Source organism: Eutrigla gurnardus (genome assembly GCF_963514095.1).
Source record: "Eutrigla gurnardus genome assembly, chromosome: 13".
NCBI classification, from domain to species: Eukaryota; Metazoa; Chordata; class Actinopteri; order Perciformes; family Triglidae; genus Eutrigla; species Eutrigla gurnardus.
In genome coordinates, this window is record NC_139936.1 from 6,161,284 (window position 1) to 6,183,993 (window position 22,710).

Consider the following 22,710-nt stretch of genomic DNA (forward strand, 5'->3'; position numbering starts at 1 on the left):
TTTAAATTTAAGCATAAAAAATTACGACATCCGTTATTGCATATCCTATTCAGGGTGCCGTGGGGCTGGAGCCGATCCAAGCCGACGTCGGGCGATGGCAGGGAACTATATTTTCTACTTAATCACAACCCTCACCTGCATCTCAGTTGCCCCTCCAGTCACCAGAGGAAGTTCAACTGAAATCTAAGATGAGCTTTACTGGGAGAGAGCGACATTGTCACGCAACAAGCACTCTCCAACACTGTACACCTTTAAGTACCACAAAGCCAACCTGCATCCAGGTTTGAATGCACAGGTCCATTTACCTTACCTACTGCCGAAGGAGCAGTGAATATGAATTTACATATAAATAAAGTGTTTTTTGTTGCATCACCTGCCTATTGATTTTCTCTGAGGTCATGAAAACTCACAGCCACCTCTTCTAAGTACGTTGGAACCCGAAACGACAAGTACAGACATTAACTTGTGGTCTACCAAATCAAATTCCTCCACTCCCTGGGAAAATCAGAGGAGGTGGGTAATTGCCAGAGCTGCATCTCGAAACAGTGATGAAATACGGCCTGATTTAAGGAGCAATCTGTTTTTTTTCCTCACATTTCATTAAAAAATTTTTTTTGTATTGCTTGGGCGAAAGTAAATCAACTGATAATATAAATAATTCAGTCAACTATTACGCTGGAATGTTCTAAAAAGCCGCACTTTAAATGCTTGTCAGATTTTTGGGGTTTAGTAAATTTATATTCAGTACACTTTTGATACTGTAGTTTTATTGTTTGTCTCCTGATTCCCGACTTAAAGCTGTGGCTGGAAGCTGCAGTCAATTTTTTCCTTGGAATGAAGAGCAAAGAGACAACATTTTTCCAGTCATTTTTGTTGAGAAGCAAAGTGAATAAATGTCTCAAACTGCTATATCAGGTCAACTGGCATGTCTCTGTTTGATGTACATTGTTTACAACAAGCCCAGACCTAAAATATAGTCATAGTTACATAATAGATATATCGTCAGTTTGTAAAAATACCAAATATGTATATTTGTCAAGCTGAATTTTGTTGGAAAAATGTCTTTAAACAAAATTGTTGATTCATTTTCTGCCTAATCACTTCATCAACTCATCATTTCAGCTACAGCAAAACTGATTTTCAGATTTAAAGATGCTGATTTCTAAATGTACATTAAAAGTCAGTCGCTATTATTTTTCACCACTTGAAAACGTAAGCATTGCAATTCATTTTTTCGCTATTTTGTCTACTGATCGACGGGCAGGCAAGAACTCATACATAAAAATACAAAATCAAAAGAGTAGATATGCATTTATTTGACACGATACAGCTTCACCGGATCTTCAACAGCAACATTATTAACAGATAACATTGTTATTCCATAATCCAACCTCCATTCATGGTTCCATTGCTCGCATTTGAAAGGTCTGGCACCAACACAACAGAAGTAATGTAATGCAATGTAATATACCTGGTGAAAATGTGTTTAAAAAGACCATTTTTCAGTCCTGGCTTCCACGGATTTGATCAAGCCCTTCCCCATGATCTGGAAGTCCTCCAGTATTGCTTCAATGTTGGGAATGCTATTTACTTCCTCCCCAGTCACCTCCACTCTCCGTGCAGACATCTGTGATGTCTGCGATGAGGGAATAAAAAGAAAAACATCAGGTCAGAGTGGTGGACGTTGATAAGAGACACTAATGACCTGTAGGGCATCGAAAAACACACACTTCAACAACAAGCGGCGACGAATGCAGGCAATCGGCTCCAACTCATGTTGCCATTAGCAACGTTAAACTCACCACGGCGTCAGCAGCAGAGTGTGAAGTGGTAGTTCAGCGGTTTACGGTTAACTAAACACACTCCAAAACAATAAAAGGGAACCACAGCCGAGAGCCGAGAAGTGCCCAGCAGTGTGAGTACTGGAAGTTACTGTTGGCCTCAAACTATCACATAAACTAAATCAACTATAACCTCCCCACTGAGATGCACTCAGTTGTGTTATGACAACAGTTTGCTGCAGCAGAATGCGAGTTTAGCCGTGGATGGACAGAGAGCTGCACACTCACTCACTCACTCAGACACACCCGGGCAGACGCCCGATTGCATGATCTTCCTGGCAAATATAACAAAGCAAGTTGTTGGCAGTTCATAAGGCTTCTGCCCTACATTTCTATAGAGGACATGATTTAGGCCTTACCTTAAAGGGCCCCGGGATGAAGGCCTTTGGCTTCCATAAAACTGCGATCACTGTTCCGCCATAGGGATCACAGAAGAAGAGGGCTAGGTCTCCGAAAGCCTCCTGAAAACAAAATGCCAAAAAAGTAAAATGTTAAATACAAGATGCCATTTTTTTACAAAACAAAACTACACACCAGGATCAGAAACATGTACTTCCTCCACAAGTTGCTACATTCAGCAATGTCTGTTTGAAACCGTCTGTTCTCGGACTGCTGCTGTGACTAATCACTAATGGCTTTGTGCAGACATGTTCATTCAGTGAACAAAAGTAGACTTGTTTTTGCTGCATAATCCATCCTTTCATAGCAGACCAGAAAGACCAGGAAAAGCAATATATTCAGATTGCTTAATAAAAAGTCAAAACGCTGACTGAGGAACATCCTTTAACATAAAGGTTATAAATGTGCATAAGAGCGTATGGCAGTGGAGAACATGGACAATAGGAGGATTAATGCTAAAGTAGAAAAGTGTCATTGTTTCTATGAAATATACCTGCTTTATGAACAGTGACAATGTACAGTCTGGGTATTTATTTTCTCCGTGATTTAAATTTATTGTCATAAAGCAGCTGGAAGTCACACAGAGTAAACTTTGGCCGAGCTGCAAATCCTGCCTCCACAAAAACAATCCTCGCATCCTGTGTCAACAAGGTGTCATTACCACCACACCTGCCTTTCAACCTCACGTTTTTCACCCCACAAAACAAGACTCACTCTGAGCTCTGCAAGGTAGAGGGCCACAGGGTTGTAGTCGATGACGGGCAGGGCGCCTCCAGATGCAGCCGCATTGCCGGCCATGAGGCCCCTGCTGAAGTTGACGGCGGGAGGGTCCACAGCCTGGAGGAGCAGGGGGACCTGCTTGGGGTTCAGGTGAATCAGCACGTCGTAGGCATCCAGAGGAGGCCGCATGGTCACCTGCACAAACGCAGACACCGCATCACGAGGCTGAAATCCTAAATCATAGTCAGATGCTGGATCATAGATTCACGTGTGTGTTACTAACCCTGACATCTTGCATCTGGTCTCTGTCCATCAGCTGATGTTCCAGTAACTTAAGACTCTCTGCAGCCACCATCACCACACGCTGCAGCATCTGAAGACACGCAACCAAAATATAACAGTTGATGGTGAAAAAACAGCTCTGGATATTACATTTACACTGAAAACATTCATATACCATAACATTAAGATCCCCATTGTGGTTGTACAGCAATCAAGTAACACTGGAATTCCCCGGGACACATAAAATACAACCAACAATGCAGACATAAAAAGGCTTCATCAAAATGAGCAACAATATATATACATAGCAAGAGCCAGCGATTGTTGTGTTACAAGGAGCCGCCTAGTTTATCTGTTTCAGCCTGTCTGATGAAAACACACCCATATGGTTTTTGCATTCAGTGCAACAATGGGCCACTTACGTTTACAGCTGGAACAAAACAGCTGGAAATATCCCCCACACATACGCTAATTAATCTGTGTGCGTACTTGGGATTCCCCTCTTCAATGTAAATCAATTACAACTAGAAAGCATGATAACTGAATAATAGTGGAAACAGGTTTATTTGTCATAACTGAGACTAAAAAATAACAGTTTGTTTTTTGACTACAATTAGACTGGTGAACCAGATTCTCACCAGGGAGAGTGCACAATGCACTTTCATTCACTTTCTGGCTCAGTTATGAATGATATGTGCAAAAGCTAATTAACATTTCTGAGGTCTTGTGGGTATTTTGTTGATAAAAAGCATCTTGTATCCAGAGAGAAAATCAAGTATTCTGTTAAGGGATTCACTCTATCACAACCTAGTGGTCATTCAGAGGTATTGAGACAACAAATAACAAAACTTCAGTTAATTCGTCTCTGTCAGGACGTCACAGAGTTCCTGTTCTCCACCAGTTATAAAGGAGGATGCTGGGAGAGGCTCGGTGATAATTTTGGACTTGCAAGCGTAGTGAGGCGAGAAAGCACAGGAAGCGTATCTGGGTCAACTACGCACCATGGGAAGCTGGCGTGTTTACCTTTTCTTTACACTACTGTGTGCCGCTGGACTGTTTTACAGCAACGCTCACATGCAAACAGAGGAATACAAAACTAAATATTTCACTTATTTCACTACGACAGAGGACAACAATGAAAAGCAACTGGTGAGCAACACCTGATGGTCTCCCAAAGCACGAGTAGTGCCAGTGGAAATTCTTCAGAATGTCTCTTTTTCTTTTGGAATTATACTTATTGAAGTAATAGATCACATTTTGTTTCCAGATCAACGACTTACATGGAGTTTTGGAAAGACTACAGAACCATCAATTTCCAGCTCTAAGAAAAAAACAAGGTTATCTGCCTGTGGTATGTACTGCAACATCTGGAATTATCTCAATTCCTAACATCATCCTAGTCAATCCGTTTAGAGCATGTTTGAATATTTCCATTAATGAATATGTTAATTTAATTTGGTGTCATGTCTATTCAGTGTGATCCAGGAGACCAGTGTGCACTCAGGAAAGGCTCCCGGATCGGGAAACTATGCGACTGCACTCTGCCAAGAACATGCAACTCTTTTCTCCACCGTTGTTTTTGATCCTCTCTGGGATGCAAGTAATCAACAAAATAACTGTAAAATTAACCTTAAAGCCAAGTATTTCATTTTGTATTTGTTTCCTGTTAATGTTATTTAAAATGCTCAAATTCATTCAGCATTGATTGCTAATCTATTAAATGTGTTGTTGTGTGAGCGGTGTGCTTTTACTCGTGTCCACTGACCTGTACACTTGGCGCTCGCTTGGTCCACATAGATTGTTTTTTGTCTTTAGGTGTAGCTACAAACATGACAGGCAGAGACTCCCGGGAGGCCATGAAGTCATTTTTGATCTCGGTGTAGTCGGAGGCTGCATGTGAGAGAGAAGGGAACAACAATCAGACTTGAAACAGTGATGCATACAAAGCAGGATGTTTAAGTATGTTGGGTGTGTGTATAAAAAGGAGGTCACAGGGGGGATTTGTTTGTGTGACACAGAGGGAAAATGTGGGTGTGAGAGTGAGCTTGCCTGTGAGCTGGTTGTTGAGGTTGACTACCAGCGGGTTGTTCCTCCAGTCAAAGGAGGAAAGCAGATGAAGGAAACGCAGGAAGCCGACCTGAGGAGAGCTGAGGAAGACACATTCATACACATGACCTACTGAACGAACAAAGGGAAGGAACATTTGGTCCACAAATGAGACTTGATGAGGTGGAGCGATTATTAAAAAGTCGGAGCGGTAGTTACCCGGGCGGAGTAAAAGGAGCAGGCTGCAGGAAGAGCGACGCCACCAACAGGTCTGCTGTGTCCTCTGTGATGTCTTCGCTGAAGAGCTGAGCCCCCAGCCAGCGTTTGGCCAGGCGACACACTCCCCCGAAACACGGGTGCTGCTGCTGGAGCCTATCAACCAAACAGGATCAAATGTAGAAGATGGAGCAAAGAAAGTAAGGAAACGGTCCATGAAGTGAAGGCAAAGAATGAAGAAACGAGAAAGGAAGAAAGTAGGACAAATAATAATAACAAAATAATTTTACCCATGCAACGTGCTGGTAAGTAGAGGCTTGTGAATGGTCGCCATCTCCACAGCCTGAGCCTCCTCATTGTCCCTTACAACCAGCAGCCCCTCGGCATTCACACTCTCCCTCAGCACCTGAGGCTCACGGTGGTAAGCCACCTGGATGCGGAACACCAAGCCATCCTGGTTGCAGAAACAAATGGAAATTAATCAGCATAAATAAACAAAATATTGTGAACTTTTATAAAAAAAAAAAGGGTAATTTGCAACCACACAAACTCAGAAATATACCTTCCAGACATCGAGGTGTGTGGGGCAGGGCCTGCAGGTGTAATTATGCTGCTTCTTGAGTAACTCTCCCAGGCGAATGTGGAAGGCAGTTCGGATGTGGCGGATGGCAAGTCGGTCATGAGGCCACTTTCCACTCCCCTCCATGTGACAGATCACTGCAAGAGAAAGGTCACCAATGATATCACTTTACATACCTGAGTTGTAAATCTTGTGATTTAAAAAAATCACCAAGTACATTAAAAAAATCAATATTCACAAAACAAATGATAAGGCAGAACCTAAACAATAGAATCAAACAAGAGTTAACTTCTAAAGTAGTTGCTGGTGGTAAGTGGGTACCTGTGATAGGGGTAATGTAAGGAGGGCAGGGTTTGCCCTCCTTTGGCACCAATGATCTGAAAGTCTTTTCTCTGTCAAAGAAGGAATAGTCCACCTTCAGTGGCACAGGAGGGAAGGTCTGCAGGGCACAAATGAAATGTCATAAAGTAAAATTCTAAAACTTAACAGTGCAATATACTAGAGTAGCTTTTTTGTGCTGTTTATAATAATGCAAAATTACTATAATTTTACTACTGCAGTAATGAGAGCTGTTAAGAACAGGAGGCTTTACCTGTGTGTATCTGAGGGCAGGGTGGGCTCCTTGCACCGCTGTGATGGAGAGAGGCAGATTTTCCAGCCTCCACAGTTTTCTACTCAGGTCATCATAGGACTGAACCACGAGTAAACTCTCCTCCTCTCCAGTACTAGGCACCTGAAGACCACAACCCATATCAAACATATGCTGTAAATACACGATTATAGATTATATTTATTTAGCGGTGAAACAGAAACCCTTCCCCTCGCTTCTGGTGGTCCACACCATTTTTGATTAAATAACAAGCAATGATATGAACATTACAACAATTCAGGCTATGAAGTTAATATGCCATTAATTATATCCAAAATTAACACAAAAACAACAACAACAACAAAACATTTTTAAATTACAATGTTAACAAATAAAGTGTTGTTTATATACAAAAATATTAACTCCAAAAACACATTCAAATATATATGTATTAATTTTCAATTCATCTCATTTAGTTAATTTCTTAATTTGATATCGATTAAGAATCAACCAGAATTCAATCGCAGCGATTTACCTCGCGTCCCGTTTTGATGACGTCGTCCACCATCGCCCCAACATAACGTACACAGGACTCAGGGATATCTGCATGCCTGGTGGATAATACATATATATTCTCTTATTTATAAACAAAGGGAGGCTTCAAGAAATTCACAACTACGCTCATCCGTGACATTTTATGTGAGAGAACATGCCGAAGTGATTTATATGACACAATGAGACATTTTTGCGACGACAGACGGCGCTAACGTTAGCCAGCCTGCTAACGTAAAACAAAACGTTATCATTAGCCAATTGTGCGACAACGAGGAGGAATGAAGCGTACGGGGAGGAGACGGAGCTCTGTGTGGGACTGCTTCGAACAAGTGGGCAACTTTGTCCGCTGCATGAAATGTGACGCCACGCTGAAGTACTGCGGCGGAGCCACGAGCTCCATGATGAGCCACATGAGCCGGCACCATCCGTCCGCGGCGCCGCTGGACGAGGACGAGAAGCCGGTGATCTGCACCGTGCAGTGCATCGAGGAGGAGAGCGCCGCCAGCGCGGACGTCATGCAGGTGGCCGTCATGTCGCCCAACGTCAACGCGGCCGGCAACCCGCCCGAGCGCGACTACGGCGAGAGGAAGCGCCTGAAGCGCAGCTCCGTGTGGGACATCTTCGTCAAAGTGGACGAGGAGGTCCACTGCACCATGTGCGACACCAAGCTGAAGTACCGGAGCAGCACCACCAGCATGATGTACCACATCAAGAACAAGCACCCGGACACCATGCCCAACGACGGCGCCGGCTCGGTGGCGACGCACGCCGAGGTGACCGAGCTCATCTCCAGGATGATAGAGAAGGACATGCTCCCCATCAACATGGTCAGCGGGGATGGCTTCCGTGAGCTCCTTGCATACACTGTGCACAATTATAAAATACCATCCACAGGCGACATCACGCGCCTTATTGAGGGCCACTTCCACGAGAAGGTGGAGGAGCTTTTAGTGCAGCTGGGGAAGGTGGAGAAAGTGGCCCTCACGGCAGACTTCTGGACAGCCCTCCCGTTTCAGAGGTACATCACCGTCTTCTGTTCGTTCATAACGGAAGACTGGCAGGGGAGGTCATCCGTGCTGCAGACGCACAAGCTGCCGTCAGACAGCCACACTGCAAAAGACAGCATTGCCGAGAGGCTCCTCAACACCGTGCAGACCTGGGGCATCGCCGGGAAAGTGACCGCATGCGTACACAACAGCACGCAGGGCATCGTGTCACCCCACGCTTGTGTCCGTGTCACCTGGGACTACGCCACCTGCTTCGCCACCACACTGCAGCAAGCGGTCAGCGACGGGCTGAGTGAGGACCTAGTGCGCATCATCGTGGCGGCGGGGAAACTAGTCAAGCACTTCAATCACAACCTGCTGGCGAGCGAGGCCTTGGAGCAGAAGCAGGTCCAGATGTGCCTGCCGCAGCTTAAGCTCATCCAGTCACGCAAGGCTAGATGGGACACGATCTGCGACATGTTTGAGCGGTTGCTCGAGCAACGGTGGGCAATTAAAGCGGTGCTCTCTGATCGCGTAATCACGAACAGACAGGAAGCCCAAACCCTTGAGATTGAGGATGATTGCTGGCAGATAATTGAGAACTTCACACCCGTGCTGGCCACGCTGAAATGGGCGACGACGGTCATATCGGCTGAGACGGAAGTGTCCATTTCAAACATCTACCCCATCACGTTCAGCCTCATTCAGACCCATCTTGTGCCTAAAGACAATGATGTTGAACAAGTCTCCGAGTTCAAGCTGAAAGTTCAGGAGTCACTCAGAAATCACATGGAGGTTGGTATCAATGAATCAATAAGGAAACAATCTGCATTCCTTTCACATAAATCTCCTTATGGATTTGTTTTTATCGTTTGCAGGTGGACTCTACCGACCTAGCCTCCAAACCAGCTCTGATTGCGTCTATGCTGGACCCGCGTCACAAACACCTCAGTTTCCTGACGCCGACGGGAAGACTGGCGGCAAAGATCAAACTGCACGAACTGGTTTCAAAATTAGATGTGATAACGACTACTGTGGGCCCGAAGGATGAACAGCAGGAGATCCTGATCACACCCGATATTAGCCAGGTGACCATGCCCTCGCAGCTGAGAAGTGACACCAAAAACACCATGATGTTGCTCCTAGGAGACAACTACAGCTCCTCTTATGCCACAGACTCGGAAGCTCAGGTGGATTACTACTTGAGAGACATCGCTCCATCGCTGGACATAAACCCCCTCGACTGGTGGAGGGTTAATGGACCACGATTCCCCAAACTGGCCACTCTGGCGAGACACTATTTGTGTGTACCCGGGGTGTCGCTGCCATCTTTACTGTCAGAGGCCGGACAAGCGTTCGCAACAACGCGTACGAGACTGAGCCCGGAGCATGTTGACATGATGATCTTTGTAAACAGAAATGCATAACTTGCATGAACCTACATGATGGAGAACTTCTAGGGCTGTAGTCAACCAAAGATGACGTCGCTCGACTGAAAACCGACCTGGGGAGGGGGTGTTTAATATCCGCAGCACCTAATAGAGCCATTAAGAGAGCTGATATGCGCCGCCCAACACGCAAAAAACCCTGCTTGTTTTATGCATTATCATAGGACAATAGTCAGGACTGAGAAACATCTTTCTCAGGGCTCTCCTCCTGCAAGGAGCAGCTCCAGCTGGAGGAATCCAGAGTGCTCTCTTTAGGGAGGATTTAGGCTAAATAAATGTTAGAATAACATTGTCGTATTGTTCGAGGATATATAGAGGCAAAACAAGTAACCCCTCCTGAAAAACATAAGCTCTGTCCCGCTCCAGAAAATAATATATTGAGTGGCGCTTTCCTTAGTATTAAAGTAACACGAGAGCATATTGACTAACCAACTGATCAGCCGACTAGAAGACAGAGGGGCGCAAGAAGCAGGTGGTTCAAGTTAGCTAGATGCCTTGATTGGATGTTACAAGAGAGAGGATGGGAAAGATGGCAGCTAATCTCCCACTGTTGATAAATTATTTATGTTGGTGCGAAAAATGCAACAAACTATTTTTAACAAAATAGATTTTTTCCCCCTCTGTTGCTGTGAACTGAGCTGCAGTCAAATATTTAAACTACACCTCTAAATGTAGCTTCCAACGTTCAAACAGTGATGCGTCTCATCACCTCGCTTGACTTTATGGCTGACACTCCTCACTAAACACGTGAGCCAATGGTAAGATGATGTCAGCAATGAGTAATCTTATTGTCACTACAAATCCCTCAACATCGAACACCACCCAAGCATTTAGTGGAGGCTCATAACCGTGTTACCTTTACCTTACCGCTGGTATTATGTTTTGTAAATTATTGTTACAAACATATTTAGATTAGCTTCCTTTACAATAGTCTACAAATCAGGATGAAACTCATGAGAAGGAAAAAGGAAAGGATGTAGAAAGACCCCTGGTTTGTTCTGTGTTACGATGGTGGCATACTGAATATTTGTATAATCAAACTAGAAACTCACTGACCGAACTAACACTGTATAACAATGTTAATGTGATCTCAGTAGGCGTTGCCAAGATAAAATACATACAGCTGCAGCAGGTGTGTGATTATCTGTTTGGGGACCAGTCGCTTTTGGCACACGCTGTCTCCGTCCCACAGCACGGCCTCGGTGATGGCGGCGTCCTGGAAGCGACGCAGCTCGGAGCGAGGACCCCACAGCTGACGGAACTCGGCCGCCTGGTGGAAGAAGGCCAATAGTGAGTCATAACACCAGCGTGGTAACACCTAAATGATCAAGGAACAAGCCTACAAAACAAACTCCATAAAACCGTTAAAAAAAAAAGACAGGTTTGTCTCACGTGAGAAGAAAAGCCTTTCAAAAGTGCAAACGCTAGCCATTTCAAAAATGTGAGTCATGTCCATAAATTCTACGTTTGGTGCACACGCATGTCCAGAAAGGAGAGAGGGGTGAGGTTACCTTCGGGCTGTCGGCAGGCGGGCCTCTTTCCAGCACAGAGGCTGCCAGCTCTGGCCTTAGGAGCAAACCAAAGGAGAGAGGAGGCTGGGCTTTGTGTTTTGGGGCTTCACTCTCCACAGACCACTGTGACAAAAATTAACAACAAATTAATTGATTTAAAGATTGTTAATCATATGTAGACCTGTGTTCATTTCCAACTCTTCTTTCACTCTTTTAGACACCTTTATATGATTTTAAGGAAAAAAATGTACTTTCTGAGTTTTGTTAACGCTAGCTTTGAAGAATTATCTAAATTCACTATATTCTGACAGTTGAGAAAGCCAGAAATGGACAAAATCTATCTCACCTCAGGGTCCGGGGAGAGGGAGTGGGTCAGGAGCTGGATCCTGTCGCCGAGTCCTCGCTGAAGCAGCGACAGAACAAAAGGCAGTGCAGTGTGCACATAATTCCCACTGTGGTCCATCAGCTCATTGAGGAGATTCAGTTTCTTACAGCTAGACTGAAGCTTCACCAGCTCACATAACCTGAGTGACGGAGAGCAGAATGAGAACGGGAAGTCGAAGGCAACGTGAAAGAGTGTGAAACTTATGTAGTACATAAAAGAGGACGAGACGTAATGTTGTTTTGTTGCATTAGTTGATGAATAGAGCCATACTGGAATACATGGTCGCTGGTCCTTATCATGGGTTTGGGTGTCATGAGGAGGCTGTGGAAGCCATCCACCGTCGGGTCGTCCCAGAACTGCATCGACACAGATGCCTCGTGCTGCAGCTGAGAACCAATTAGAAAACGGTCAAAACCGGCTGCTTAATGTCACCAGTGAAACAGTTTGAGCAAACATTTGATTTTACAATGTGTACCTGTTTGTAGGTACAAGCAGTCATGTCGGCGCACATGTTGAGATGTCCTGAAGGGTCGACAAACACGACCTGGAAAGCATTGTGGAATTCTGGAAGGGACGGCTGTAGGAAAAGAATGGGACAATAATGATTCACTTAACAGATACAACAAAAGTGTGAATAAACTACATACACAGGTTTAGACCACTCACAGCTGTAGAGTCAGGATCTTTGGTTAGGCTGATTCCATTCAGTGTCAGGTCTGTAGAAGCTGAGGGGGAGAATGGGAGTTGGGTGAGTTGCCAATTGTTATATGTATATCATATTATCATGTTACAATTAATGATAAGAATAATGGAGGTTTTAGTAGATTTTGAAAGCTCTTACCCAGGAAGTTCAAGCTGTTTCGAAGCATCTGATAGGCTGTCATAGAGTTGCTGATTCTATGAGTGGTCAGCAGATAGGCCACCAGCATTGAAGCCAGGAAGCCATTAAAACATCCAGTGCCCTGGGGAAACACAATGGTGACCTCACCAAGATTAGTATATAAATGCAATGTAAAAAAAAAAAAGAAGGAAGTAAGCTCTGTCCAACGAGTTTAAGAACCATTACAAGCCTCCTACCTGGTCCAGCTCTCTTTGCCGAAGCCAGACTTTGAGCAGAGCAACTCCCTCAGCAAAAGCTGAGCACTGGGAGCTGACAGCAGACAGGAACTGGAGGTGAGCCCTGGGCAGTAAGTCCCCAAGAACAGAGCTGTTGTAATGCGGAGTGGGAGGTTCGCTGCTCTCTGCAACAACAAAAAAACAATAGAAACGTATCTGATATGTCTACATATGATCAAGTGATAAAGGCTGATGGATATTTGAAGAACCAGCTGTATAAATTAACAATCATACCACACTCCTCGGTGGTCTGCAAGCCGGTGTACCACTCTGTCCGGATATTATTCCTCTGGGGATGGAAACGGCTGGGCTTATAGAATCCAGGAGGCGGACAGGCATGAACACGTACGCTGAAGCTGGAAGATTCTTTCCCTGAAAAATAGCACAACGCAATGTTAAAAATCCATACAACGACAACCAAATAGAATGCTCTTTGAGTTTGGTAGTGCGTTGTTCGATATGACGTCAATAAAACGTGAGATACCTGGAGGGGTCAGCAGCAGAACGGGTCGGAGGCGGTTGCCATGGAGACAGGAATAACGCATGCTTCCGATGTCGGAGGAGGATGCGAGATACTGGGCCAGGCCTGCCAGGTAGAGAGCCCTTTTCCTCGGATACCTCTGGTTGACGACGTCCTTTTGTTGGAGGACGTTCTAATAACACAAGGATGAGCAGGGTGACGACATCGGTGTCTCCTATAATCTGATTGGCTGTTTAGACCTTTTTCATTCAGCACATGGAAATAGCATTTTACTCTCGAGGCTTCAACTGCTGTATATACATTTTTAAAAAAGAGGAGCAGGTGACTTACAGCGGGGATTGTGACAGCCAGGTCCACCATGATGCGTGGTTTGGTGCAGGTGCCCAGGGGGTAGCTGCCAATCAGGTCGACAGAAGCGGGAGGTGCCATGTGGAACTTGCCCTTTGCTATTTGGGGTACCAGGAGGAAAGGGACCTTAACTGCACTAGACAGCCATGACAGGTCACTCACCTGAACACATGGGAGAGAAAAACGTGTTACAGGTGTATGTCTATAGATTGTAGAGGGCTGAATGATGGAATTGAGCTTCCTGTTCTTAGCAGTACATACCTCAACCTCTGGTGAAGCCGGTACAGTCTGGAGCAGAGTGGTGACCGTCTGGACGAAGGAATCTATTTGCTGTTTCCGACGCTCAGTCAGGGCGACCTCCTTCAGCAGCTCTTCCATCTGTCATCATCGGTGATAGATTATAGACATTTATTGGAGTGTGTGAACGTTTGTGTGGTCATTGTTTACAGCTGACAACAACAACGCTGCCGGAAGTCTCACCTGCATTCTGAGGAGGCTGCAGTGAAACAAGCTTTCCGCCTCTTTCAGCTGGTTGAGCTCCTCTGCTGTAGGCGGTCTGTACAGATCACTCCGGGACAGCTTCACCGGCTGATAGACAGTCTCCTCCCCTCCAGCCTCGTCGGGTTTGCTCCTTTTGGCTTTGACGGGACCTTCATTTTCCTCCTCCTTCTCCTCATGACTCTCTGAGGGAATCATCTGTAAAAATAACAACACAATATGAATTCACAGCTCGGTGTGATTCAACTTTAAGCACATTTTTTTTATATTACTACTGAGGAATCAGACAATCAGGATATTAAACACATTATGCTATTAGAGCATGTTTTTTGTCTCACCCCTGCGTCATACTATCACTGATTTTATGTCGTAAAATCAGTTTCAAGTGATTAGATACTACACATTCAGCAATGTCTTACCGATGAACGTTGCCTGCTTGTAGGCAAAGCATGCAAGTAACCCCCGTGTAACGCTACCGCTGAATGAACCGTCCCGTGTGCTAACGTAGCGGTAGTTAGCTTAAATCATGAACCATGTCGCTAGTCTTACCTCGGCCGGCTCCTCGGTAGCTGTTTGCTTCTTTTTCATGTCTGAACTGCTTTCAATGTGATGATAATTCCGATATTTAGAAAGTTTTTCTCAACACTGCTCTTCCTTCATTGCCGTCTCACATGTGCAACGGGTCAGTCAAACGTGCTCGCAAGCAAAATATTCCCCTGATTGGTGTAGAAGCGGCGGGGCTGAATGGTGATTGGCTCGCTGCTTCTCGAGCGTCCGCTCGGCTTCAAGCAAGGTAGGTTGCACGAACAGTCTCCCGTGTGCGATTGGCGCCCCCTAGAGGCCCCTATGTGTCACAAACATTTGAATGTATTCAACTGCAAAAAATAAAATAAATAAATAATAATAATAATAATAAAATAAATGAAATGCTCAGGCAGTATAAGCATTATTTTATTACAAATTCATGAAAATATTTATCAGTTTTTATTTATATTTTTCATTCAAATCAATATGTTTGTATAGTGTGCAGATTATTATTGGTGTGTCCCTGCAATAAATCATCCCTTCATGAAGACTATAATGTTCAGGTTTTGTTGAAACTATTGATTCAATATTAGGATCAACTGAATAACATTATACAGAAGTGATTATGTCATTTAGCTTATTGATATAAATGGGATAGTAGGAATTATAGAAACACCTGTCATTTAGCTACACCCACAGTAATACATTAACTAGTGTACTCTATGAGGGCATAGGAAATTAAATGGTAAAATCATCATTATCTGCAATCACCTATGGTCGAGTATGACTGTCCTCCTGTTGGTGAAATGGTTTATATGTGGGCCTTCAGGTGGCTGTAAACAAGGCCAGTCCTGGAAGTACAAAAACAAAAAAAGTTTTTTATTTTTATTTCAGTATATAGCTCATTCTGCTCTAAGCTACAGACCGTTTCATTCATTTTCTAATTTTCTAATTAGTTGTCACAGTTCTTGGACTGAAACAACGGGGTGATTCGAGGTAGTCGACCAGTGGTAACCTGATCAACTGAAAACAGTGGCACGGCCACATCACTTCGTATCTGCCTCAGCTTGGTAGACTGGGTAGGTGGGTCACATTTGAGAGGGTTCATTTCAACTGCCCGGGGATCCAAGAGAGAAACACCCTTTGCCAAAACCATTGTGTCCAGCCTCAGAGGCCCAGAGGATGCCATCCCTTCCTTTCTAGAGGGAGACAATTTCTTCAGCCAGACATCTGCCTCTTTTCTGTTCTGAAACTGTGTGTGCTGATCCATGGAAGTGGTGAGTTGCTTCAGTGAGGTTGCTGTCCTCTCAGTTTGGTGCTTGCTATAGCTTGGTTCTAATTTGGAAAGTCCACTTGGTTTCTTGGAATTGGGTTTTGGGTAGTCCACAATCTCATAGTGAGGAAAGATGCTGTGTCGGGGCAGGCAGGAGTGATCAAGCTTTTGTGTAGGTTGATAGGTCTTATGCTGAGATAATGATCCACTTGTGCGGTTGTAAACAGAATGCATCTGATCTTCACCCTCTACATCCACATCCTGATTTCCTGCGGAACGGGACAGGGGGGGCAGTAATTTGGCTGGAACCAGCTTGGGTGGTAAATTAACTTGCTGCTTTTTCTTTGGATGCATTTTTGATGGAGGGCAAAGGATTTCATAGCACTCATGACTGACGGGCCTCCTCGGATTCGTTTCCTTTTCAGATTGCGTTGGAGAGCGGGCCGTTACATGACATTGCTGGTTGACTTTTGGCTCCGTTTGTACCGGGACCTGGCCAATGTCAGGCTCCTGTTAGAATCAAATAGAGATATTTCTATAACGATATATTGTAGATGGATACAGATAACCTCTTGGTTGAAATTTGAAGAGAAGATGTTGCAGAAGAGTCATATCAAAAGTACCTGTTGTGAGGTGGGGTTAGGTTGAGAGGTAGCATCGATAACAGGCACACATCCTTGAACCCAGGGATCTAAAGTTGCAGGTAAAGGCTCTGAGTCTTCTGTTCTAGATGCTTCCTCTGGTCCTTCTCCTTCATCTAAGCACAGGATTTGCTGCTCCAGAATCTGTGTGAGGTAACTCTTGGCCCAGGATGCAGAGAAAGGCACTAGCTTAAGAGGAAAGACAAGCAACATCATGGTTGTTATATGTACATGTATCATGTGCAGCTTAATTGGATGACAGTGATATAAAAATCAAAAGTATGCATGTCATATCAGTGTACCTGTCTCTCAATATGCACTTTGAAACAGCCTTCCATGACCATGCTCAACAATTCCTCCATGATCTCCCCCACTGCCTCGTCTGCATCCTCCTGGATCAACATGTCTGTCCATTGGGCCCGAGTTATGCGACCAGAGATAATAATATCTTCCTCTTCCTGGTCCTCCCTGGTCGGGGGTGTGTCCACTTGAACAGGCGTCCTAAGTCTACGCTTGTCGGCTTGGAGCTTGGCTGCAGAGCGGGGCATCTTGGCTCTGAGGCTGATGAGAAATATGAAACACAAATTATAGGGAAAAAACATTGATCAAAAGTTTGATAAATTTACTTACTAAAAAAAAAAAGATTAACATGGGAAATCAGTCCCTATCAATTGTCATGTGGATGTGATAATATCATATGGTAAACAGCACCCCCTGGTGGTAGTGATCACACTGGACAGGTCCCTGGTAACTGATGTAAAAGTATAAACCCTGAATCATTACAGGTATTTCATTTGCATATGAACACACTCCTCTCGCTTTATGTAATACCTTGCCGAATTTGAACATAACGTTAGAGTTTGAACAACAATATGCATATCGTATAAACTAAATATCGTCTGTAAAGTCATCCATATGTTCTTATACTAGCTAGATTGAAACAAGTAATTTCACCAAATCCAGTTTCACTATTAGAATTTAAGAATGTCTTAGCTAGTTGAGAATTTAATGCGTAAAAAGGTTGCTAGAAAACAATCAACTAGTAAACAGGAAGTCACTGTAGAATCACAAGCCATTTCTATGTATATAGGTAATGTTACGTTATAGGCTACTTCAGAGTTAGCAGTTGTAATGCAGTGTGAGTGGGAAATGTATGCTAACCTAAGATAGCCTAACGTTTTGTAATTTGAAGTATAATTAAGTATTGTGAAATGTAATACTTCCTCGGTTTAACTTGCATCGTCATTAAACAGCATTATAATCAAGTGTCATGCAATGTATAATCAGACGAATCTAAGAATATATATTAAAAAACTTACCATACACTGTTCTCCGTACCTCTTCCCCCCTGTACCCTACAGTTGCTAAGCAACCGAGGGACGCAATTGTGACGTGTTACGTAGAGGCGGCGTTGTCTCTATGGCTGCGGACGACGCTGAGGTAATCCTGTTGCTAGCAAGAGCTAGAAAAGTGTTTCGTCCACAGTAACGTTGTATGTAACGCTGGTAACGCAGCGCCAGCGACTGCTGAGAAACTCCGTTATGTAACCTGAAGCAAGACTATTTGTATAAACGTAACGGTGTCCGTTGTCATGTACGCTGCAGTTGGTTTCTCGCTAACATTAGCTCGCTGCTAATGTAGAGTAGCCTATCCAGCAGTGATGAGCTAGTCTAAGCTAACCACACTGTTTATTTTCCCTCTCTCAGACGGAAACCAGGTTGCCTGCTGTCATTTGAACGACCCTCGACGTCTCAGAGAGGACGGCGCCATGTATCACAAAGAGAAGAGCATCCAGATCAAGAACAGCGCCTCGGCGTTGTACAACAACCTCGGCGTGCTGCGCATCGCCCCGCGGCGCCTCACCTACTTCACGGTGGTCCACGCCAACGTCGTCAACATGGTGAGCGCGTCCTGGGACGGCCTCAACTATTCCCACCGGCAGCTGCAGTCCAAAGAGCCCAACGTCGCCACAAGCACGTCTCTCATCATGCAGGTCTCGTTACAAACGCTCTTCCTCGGTGAAACACGCTGCAAATTGTTGCACTGGTTCCCAAAAATACACTCAAAATCACGTTGTATGCATTTCAATGTATCATAAGAATCAAGAAGTCCTATGTTTTCTTGTACCAGGCTGCATTTTGTTCCCTGCCCTCTCGTGACCTCCTGGTGGTGACCTCTCAGAAGGGCATCCAGGTGAGTTTTTTTGCTACCTGTATACCATAGTGGCTGTGGTTGTATCTAGCCTGTATGTCTGGACTTAGTGTTTTTTAAATGTGGCCTGAACAAAAGTTTTTTTATGTATGTGTTTTTGCAGCCTTTTAGTTTGATTTATTTATTTGTTTTAGATGTATGAATCTGATGGCTCCATCATGGTGTACTGGCATGCACTAGATACTCCGGAAACACCGACAGGTAAAGTTGCAAATACACCGTGTACAGGCAAAGATTGAGCTGTATCATCTATTTGCATGAAAAGATTTAATATGTTTTATAATGCAATGTAAGATCATACATAGTGATATGTGATGATGAAGAGAATATGACACAAGTATACCTCGTTTTTACCGGATGTCAGTGTAGTTGATTCATCCTCACATCTGTGGGAGGACCTGATTATAATGAAATAAAATACTTTTTGGCTCCTACACCTACATTATAATCTACAAAATCATACATTTTTTAAAGTTAATATATGCACACTTGTGAAATCGCTCATTTGCATGTGAGAGAAAATAATTAATCGACAGTTTGATACCAAATCTAGTGCACTCACAGAACTTATTTGTGTCCCAGCTCAGGCCGTGTTTGCTCGGGGGATATCAGCAGTGTTTGAGAGTTACATATGTGTGGGTAAGTACTAAGTGGAATACATTTCTGTATATTCAAACTACAGGGCAAAACGCTACAGTCCATGTCGCTCTGTCTCTCTTTCTTTCTAGGCATTTCATCGGGTGGGATTCTTGTATTCGATGTTCCCAGTAAAGGCAGTAATATTACCCTGTCGGATGTCTTGGAGGGGCACAAGGAGTCCATCAGTGACATGGCCCCAGAGTGCTGTGCCAGCGAGGTATTCTGTGTGTGTGTGATCTATCTGAACATTTGTCGTTGCTCCAGCTTTTCCATGACAGACATACCTAAATAAATCACTATTTTATATAATATATAATCCTCTCCGTTTCTGTCTCCCTCCGCTCAGATGTGCATAGCTGATCTGGTCAGTGCAGATGATGGAGGCAACCTGTGTGTGTGGAAGTCCGGGGAGGAATTTAAGTTGCTCAACAACATCCCCGGCTTTGAGTAAGAAGTAAATTGTATTATATTTTTGTTAGTTGTGGGGTGACCTATATTGAAGCTCTGTCATCGTTAACCTTAAACTCCTCTTACTTTCTTCATTCATTCATCCCAACCCTGGCTCTAATCTAATGTCCATTATCTTTTCCCTTAATTCCCTGGTGGTGATCATCCTCCATCTGCCTCGCTGCTCTCAGTATTAGCTGCTCATCTGTCAAGTTGTGGAAAGGTACGGTGGTGGCAGGTTACGGCACGGGGCAGATTCGGCTCTATGAGGCGGTGACGGGAATCCTGCATGCGGAGGTCAACGCCCACGCTCGCTGGATATACTCACTAGATATCGCTCCTTTCTCTGGCCTGGTGAGTTTCTTTTCAGTTTAGTGAGTTGATCATGAGTTGAAGTCTCAAACACAGATAACAAGAAGAAGGGATTCATAGATTCTCTAGCTAAAGACAGTCAATGTTCAGGTTTATCTAAAAAATGATTCGGGAATATCTCACACCATTTTATTTTGCTTTTGCTTCAGCTTCTGTCTGCTGCTGAGGACTCTCTGGTCAGGGTGTGGCACCTAACAATGTCCCCAGAGAGCCACACCGTGGAGGTAACTGCACTTTAATTATTATTATTATTATTATTATTTTTTAATAGGTTCAGAAAACAGGCACTAGTTCTAGTGGGTTCCTCCAGGTCTGACTTACACTTACTCCCAATGAGACCCTGACTGGTTGTTCTCTTCGTTTCCTTTTAGATTGCACATTTGCACAACGAGTGTGTGACGGACACACAAATCTGTGGCTCCAAGTTCTGTGACCCCGACGGTTATGCCTTTGCAGTGACAGGCTATGACCTGAGTGAGATCATCCGTTACACACAGTCATAGGACTTCAAGAATATGAACGTGAATTTGGTATATTGGTGTGTTTCTGGTAAAGATAATATGACCCAGGGAGTCACAAGGGGTCAGGTTGAGATTCTGCAAGGCAGAGTCTATTGAATATAATCTTTTTTGGGAGAAGCATTGTTTCGTGGCATTTCTGTCTCTACATATACAATGGTTTGAAGAAGATTAGCATATAACAATATAATACAGAAATAATGTGTTTCTATAAATATTTTACAAACGTACATATGTTTACATGTATAAAAATGTAGTTTTAAAAAGTAAGTAATTATTTTATTATTCTTCCTAATATAATTATTGTTTCAAGCTGCTGTGCCAGTAAAGTTTGCAAAGAAAGCAGTTATGTCTGGGTCTTCATTGTGCACTTCAAAAATACACCAGTTGGTGGGGCTTTGGGACCATTATTTTACAGCAGGGCAAGTGTAGTGCAGGCAGATTTCACTAGAGGGCAGGGTGGAGTTGCCTGAAAGGTTTTGGGCTGAAGAAGGACTATTCGAAAAAGAACCACAGGCCTTTTATGTCAACCAGGTGGGTTCATCGCAGAAGGAAGTCATAAACATGTTGTGTTCATTGTATTGGCTAATACACAAATAGCAAGGTAAAGTGATATGCTCTGGTTAAAGTGACAGTAGATTAATATAATATAACAGCAGCAGATGCAACAAAATGATCATCTCTTCCGGTCACGTCCGCAGTCTAACATGTGACCAACTTCAATGTATAATTACTTTTGTACTTCTATGTACTTCTTTTTTTTTATTATAATGAAGGCAATTGTTTGTTTTGTCCAACTGTGTCTATGATACGACTTAACAGGCAGTTACAGTTGAAAAATAAGGTATTTATGTTTACTGTAAAAATTACAGGAATAACTAAAATGGTTTGTTCTAAACAAGTGCAACTTACTCATTCCCATTATTTGTTTCCCCCCCAAATTACTGTCAAAAACAACATTACATAACACCACAAAGTACGACAGCGATGGTGTGTTCAGCGATCTGTTGAGACAAGCTAAATATACCTACGCTGAAAACAAATCTTGCCAAGTCAGCTGTAAAAATCTGGTCTTGTTTATCACAGGTCACAGGAGTCTTTTTAAGGTCACATCAGACAACCAGGTGTCGGTGTCATCCTACACACCTTACTGTGATAAGAAGAATTGGGTCAGCGAGGAACTGCGTGCTGTTTGTCACATATGTATATTAAATCCACGAGTTCTAATCCTTTCTAGTTTGCAGTCAACACTGGTCACATAACATCAACCGACTGTTTTGAATCCACACACAAGGCGGGTTATGTAACTTAAATGGGGTATGAGGCGAGTGTCATGTTAGTGCTGATGGTCGCACCACTTTAAAGCGTGCGCTGCGGTTACGTGAACACACAAAGTCTTCATGGAATCAATCACTTTCAGCATGTCCTGTTGTGTCATGCTTCCCGGATGCCTGGCGGCGGCTCGGCTAACCGTACTGGCTGGAGAGGGTCAATGGAGGACTTAGCTGTCAATATGAGCTCCCGAATGACAGGGACGCTAAGATTACATAACTAACTGGAACAGGGAAAGGTTGGCCGAAAGTGATACATGAAGTAAGCAGAAGTTGTAGAGTGGAATGATGGGGCTTGTTTACGACGAGTGAGAAAGAGAAGTAGAATATAAAAAAATCACTTCCACAGAAAAACACGAGGAGACTAACAGCCACAGTCTTTTATTTCTTGTTAACTAAGTCAATAGTTCTGTGCGACGCTCTAGTACCCGCACACGGCCCCGGGGCCACTCATGCTGTGTGCTGCAACGGTACATGTCAATAGTCGGCTCTTAGGCGTTGCACACAGCTGAGCACACAATGTTGTTCGAGTCCAGACCTCAACATGATGCTGTGTAAGTATGCATGTGTGTGTCAAGTAATAATGGTAGTGGAGCAACAGTCATTACCATGCTCATACTCCCCCCCCCCCAGCAGATATTTTGACGTCTTTTATTCAGGAGAGTGAAATGAGAAAAATTGATTCTGCCTTCGCTGTAGGGCCCTCAGTGGTCCAACGTGTCCCTGAAATAATATCACAGATAAACACACTG

The 22,710-nt window shown here is 43.9% G+C and overlaps 4 protein-coding genes across 4 annotated transcripts; 2 read left to right on the forward strand and 2 right to left on the reverse strand.

Moving 5' to 3' along the window:
* Window positions 1–1,288: 1,288 nt before the first annotated feature.
* On the reverse strand, window positions 1,289–14,688 carry nol6 (nucleolar protein 6 (RNA-associated)). The gene is made up of 26 exons (XM_084025069.1): window positions 14,551–14,688; window positions 13,984–14,199; window positions 13,765–13,881; window positions 13,486–13,665; window positions 13,159–13,327; window positions 12,909–13,046; window positions 12,636–12,799; window positions 12,400–12,520; window positions 12,225–12,283; window positions 12,034–12,135; window positions 11,829–11,944; window positions 11,520–11,697; window positions 11,174–11,296; window positions 10,784–10,932; window positions 7,209–7,284; window positions 6,677–6,817; window positions 6,406–6,523; window positions 6,067–6,221; window positions 5,795–5,958; window positions 5,508–5,660; window positions 5,292–5,389; window positions 5,008–5,132; window positions 3,244–3,333; window positions 2,955–3,155; window positions 2,201–2,302; window positions 1,289–1,636 (listed from the first exon to the last, which is right to left on the reverse strand). The coding sequence occupies exons 1-26, from the start codon at window positions 14,587–14,589 to the stop codon at window positions 1,487–1,489; spliced, it is 3,444 nt and encodes a 1,147-aa protein (XP_083881195.1). The 5' UTR covers window positions 14,590–14,688; the 3' UTR covers window positions 1,289–1,486.
* Window positions 7,316–10,717, forward strand: LOC311023316 (E3 SUMO-protein ligase ZBED1-like). Its single transcript, XM_084025070.1, has 2 exons — window positions 7,316–9,009; window positions 9,093–10,717. Exons 1-2 carry the CDS (start codon window positions 7,507–7,509, stop codon window positions 9,639–9,641), a joined length of 2,052 nt encoding a protein of 683 aa, XP_083881196.1. The 5' UTR covers window positions 7,316–7,506; the 3' UTR covers window positions 9,642–10,717.
* Window positions 14,689–15,055: 367 nt separating the features above from the next.
* Window positions 15,056–17,869, reverse strand: c20h2orf81 (chromosome 20 C2orf81 homolog). The gene is made up of 4 exons (XM_084025197.1): window positions 17,760–17,869; window positions 16,743–17,001; window positions 16,423–16,629; window positions 15,056–16,309 (listed from the first exon to the last, which is right to left on the reverse strand). The coding sequence occupies exons 2-4, from the start codon at window positions 16,986–16,988 to the stop codon at window positions 15,479–15,481; spliced, it is 1,284 nt and encodes a 427-aa protein (XP_083881323.1). The 5' UTR covers window positions 16,989–17,001; window positions 17,760–17,869; the 3' UTR covers window positions 15,056–15,478.
* Window positions 17,821–20,926, forward strand: wdr54 (WD repeat domain 54). The gene is made up of 10 exons (XM_084025198.1): window positions 17,821–17,880; window positions 18,147–18,433; window positions 18,571–18,633; window positions 18,786–18,852; window positions 19,234–19,290; window positions 19,380–19,507; window positions 19,637–19,737; window positions 19,929–20,091; window positions 20,259–20,333; window positions 20,481–20,926. Exons 2-10 carry the CDS (start codon window positions 18,209–18,211, stop codon window positions 20,610–20,612), a joined length of 1,011 nt encoding a protein of 336 aa, XP_083881324.1. The 5' UTR covers window positions 17,821–17,880; window positions 18,147–18,208; the 3' UTR covers window positions 20,613–20,926.
* The last annotated feature ends 1,784 nt before the right edge of the window (window positions 20,927–22,710 follow it).

Coding starts and splice junctions, on each gene's coding strand:
- LOC311023316 (XM_084025070.1), top strand. CDS start 7,507: ATGAAGCGTACGGGGAGGAGACGGAGCTCTGTGTGGGACTGCTTCGAA. Junction 9,010..9,092: donor CACTCAGAAATCACATGGAG/GTTGGTATCAAT, acceptor TATCGTTTGCAG/GTGGACTCTACCGACCTAGC.
- nol6 (XM_084025069.1), bottom strand. CDS start 14,589: ATGAAAAAGAAGCAAACAGCTACCGAGGAGCCGGCCGAG. Junction 11,945..12,033: donor CTGCTTGTACCTACAAACAG/GTACACATTGTA, acceptor ATTGGTTCTCAG/CTGCAGCACGAGGCATCTGT. Junction 7,285..10,783: donor ATCACACACCTGCTGCAGCT/GTATGTATTTTA, acceptor ATTATCCACCAG/GCATGCAGATATCCCTGAGT.
- c20h2orf81 (XM_084025197.1), bottom strand. CDS start 16,988: ATGCCCCGCTCTGCAGCCAAGCTCCAAGCCGACAAGCGTAGACTTAGG. Junction 16,630..16,742: donor AAGTGCATATTGAGAGACAG/GTACACTGATAT, acceptor TTTCCTCTTAAG/CTAGTGCCTTTCTCTGCATC. Junction 16,310..16,422: donor CTAACCCCACCTCACAACAG/GTACTTTTGATA, acceptor TGATTCTAACAG/GAGCCTGACATTGGCCAGGT.
- wdr54 (XM_084025198.1), top strand. CDS start 18,209: ATGTATCACAAAGAGAAGAGCATCCAGATCAAGAACAGCGCCTCGGCG. Junction 19,738..19,928: donor AACAACATCCCCGGCTTTGA/GTAAGAAGTAAA, acceptor CGCTGCTCTCAG/TATTAGCTGCTCATCTGTCA. Junction 20,092..20,258: donor TCGCTCCTTTCTCTGGCCTG/GTGAGTTTCTTT, acceptor CTTTTGCTTCAG/CTTCTGTCTGCTGCTGAGGA.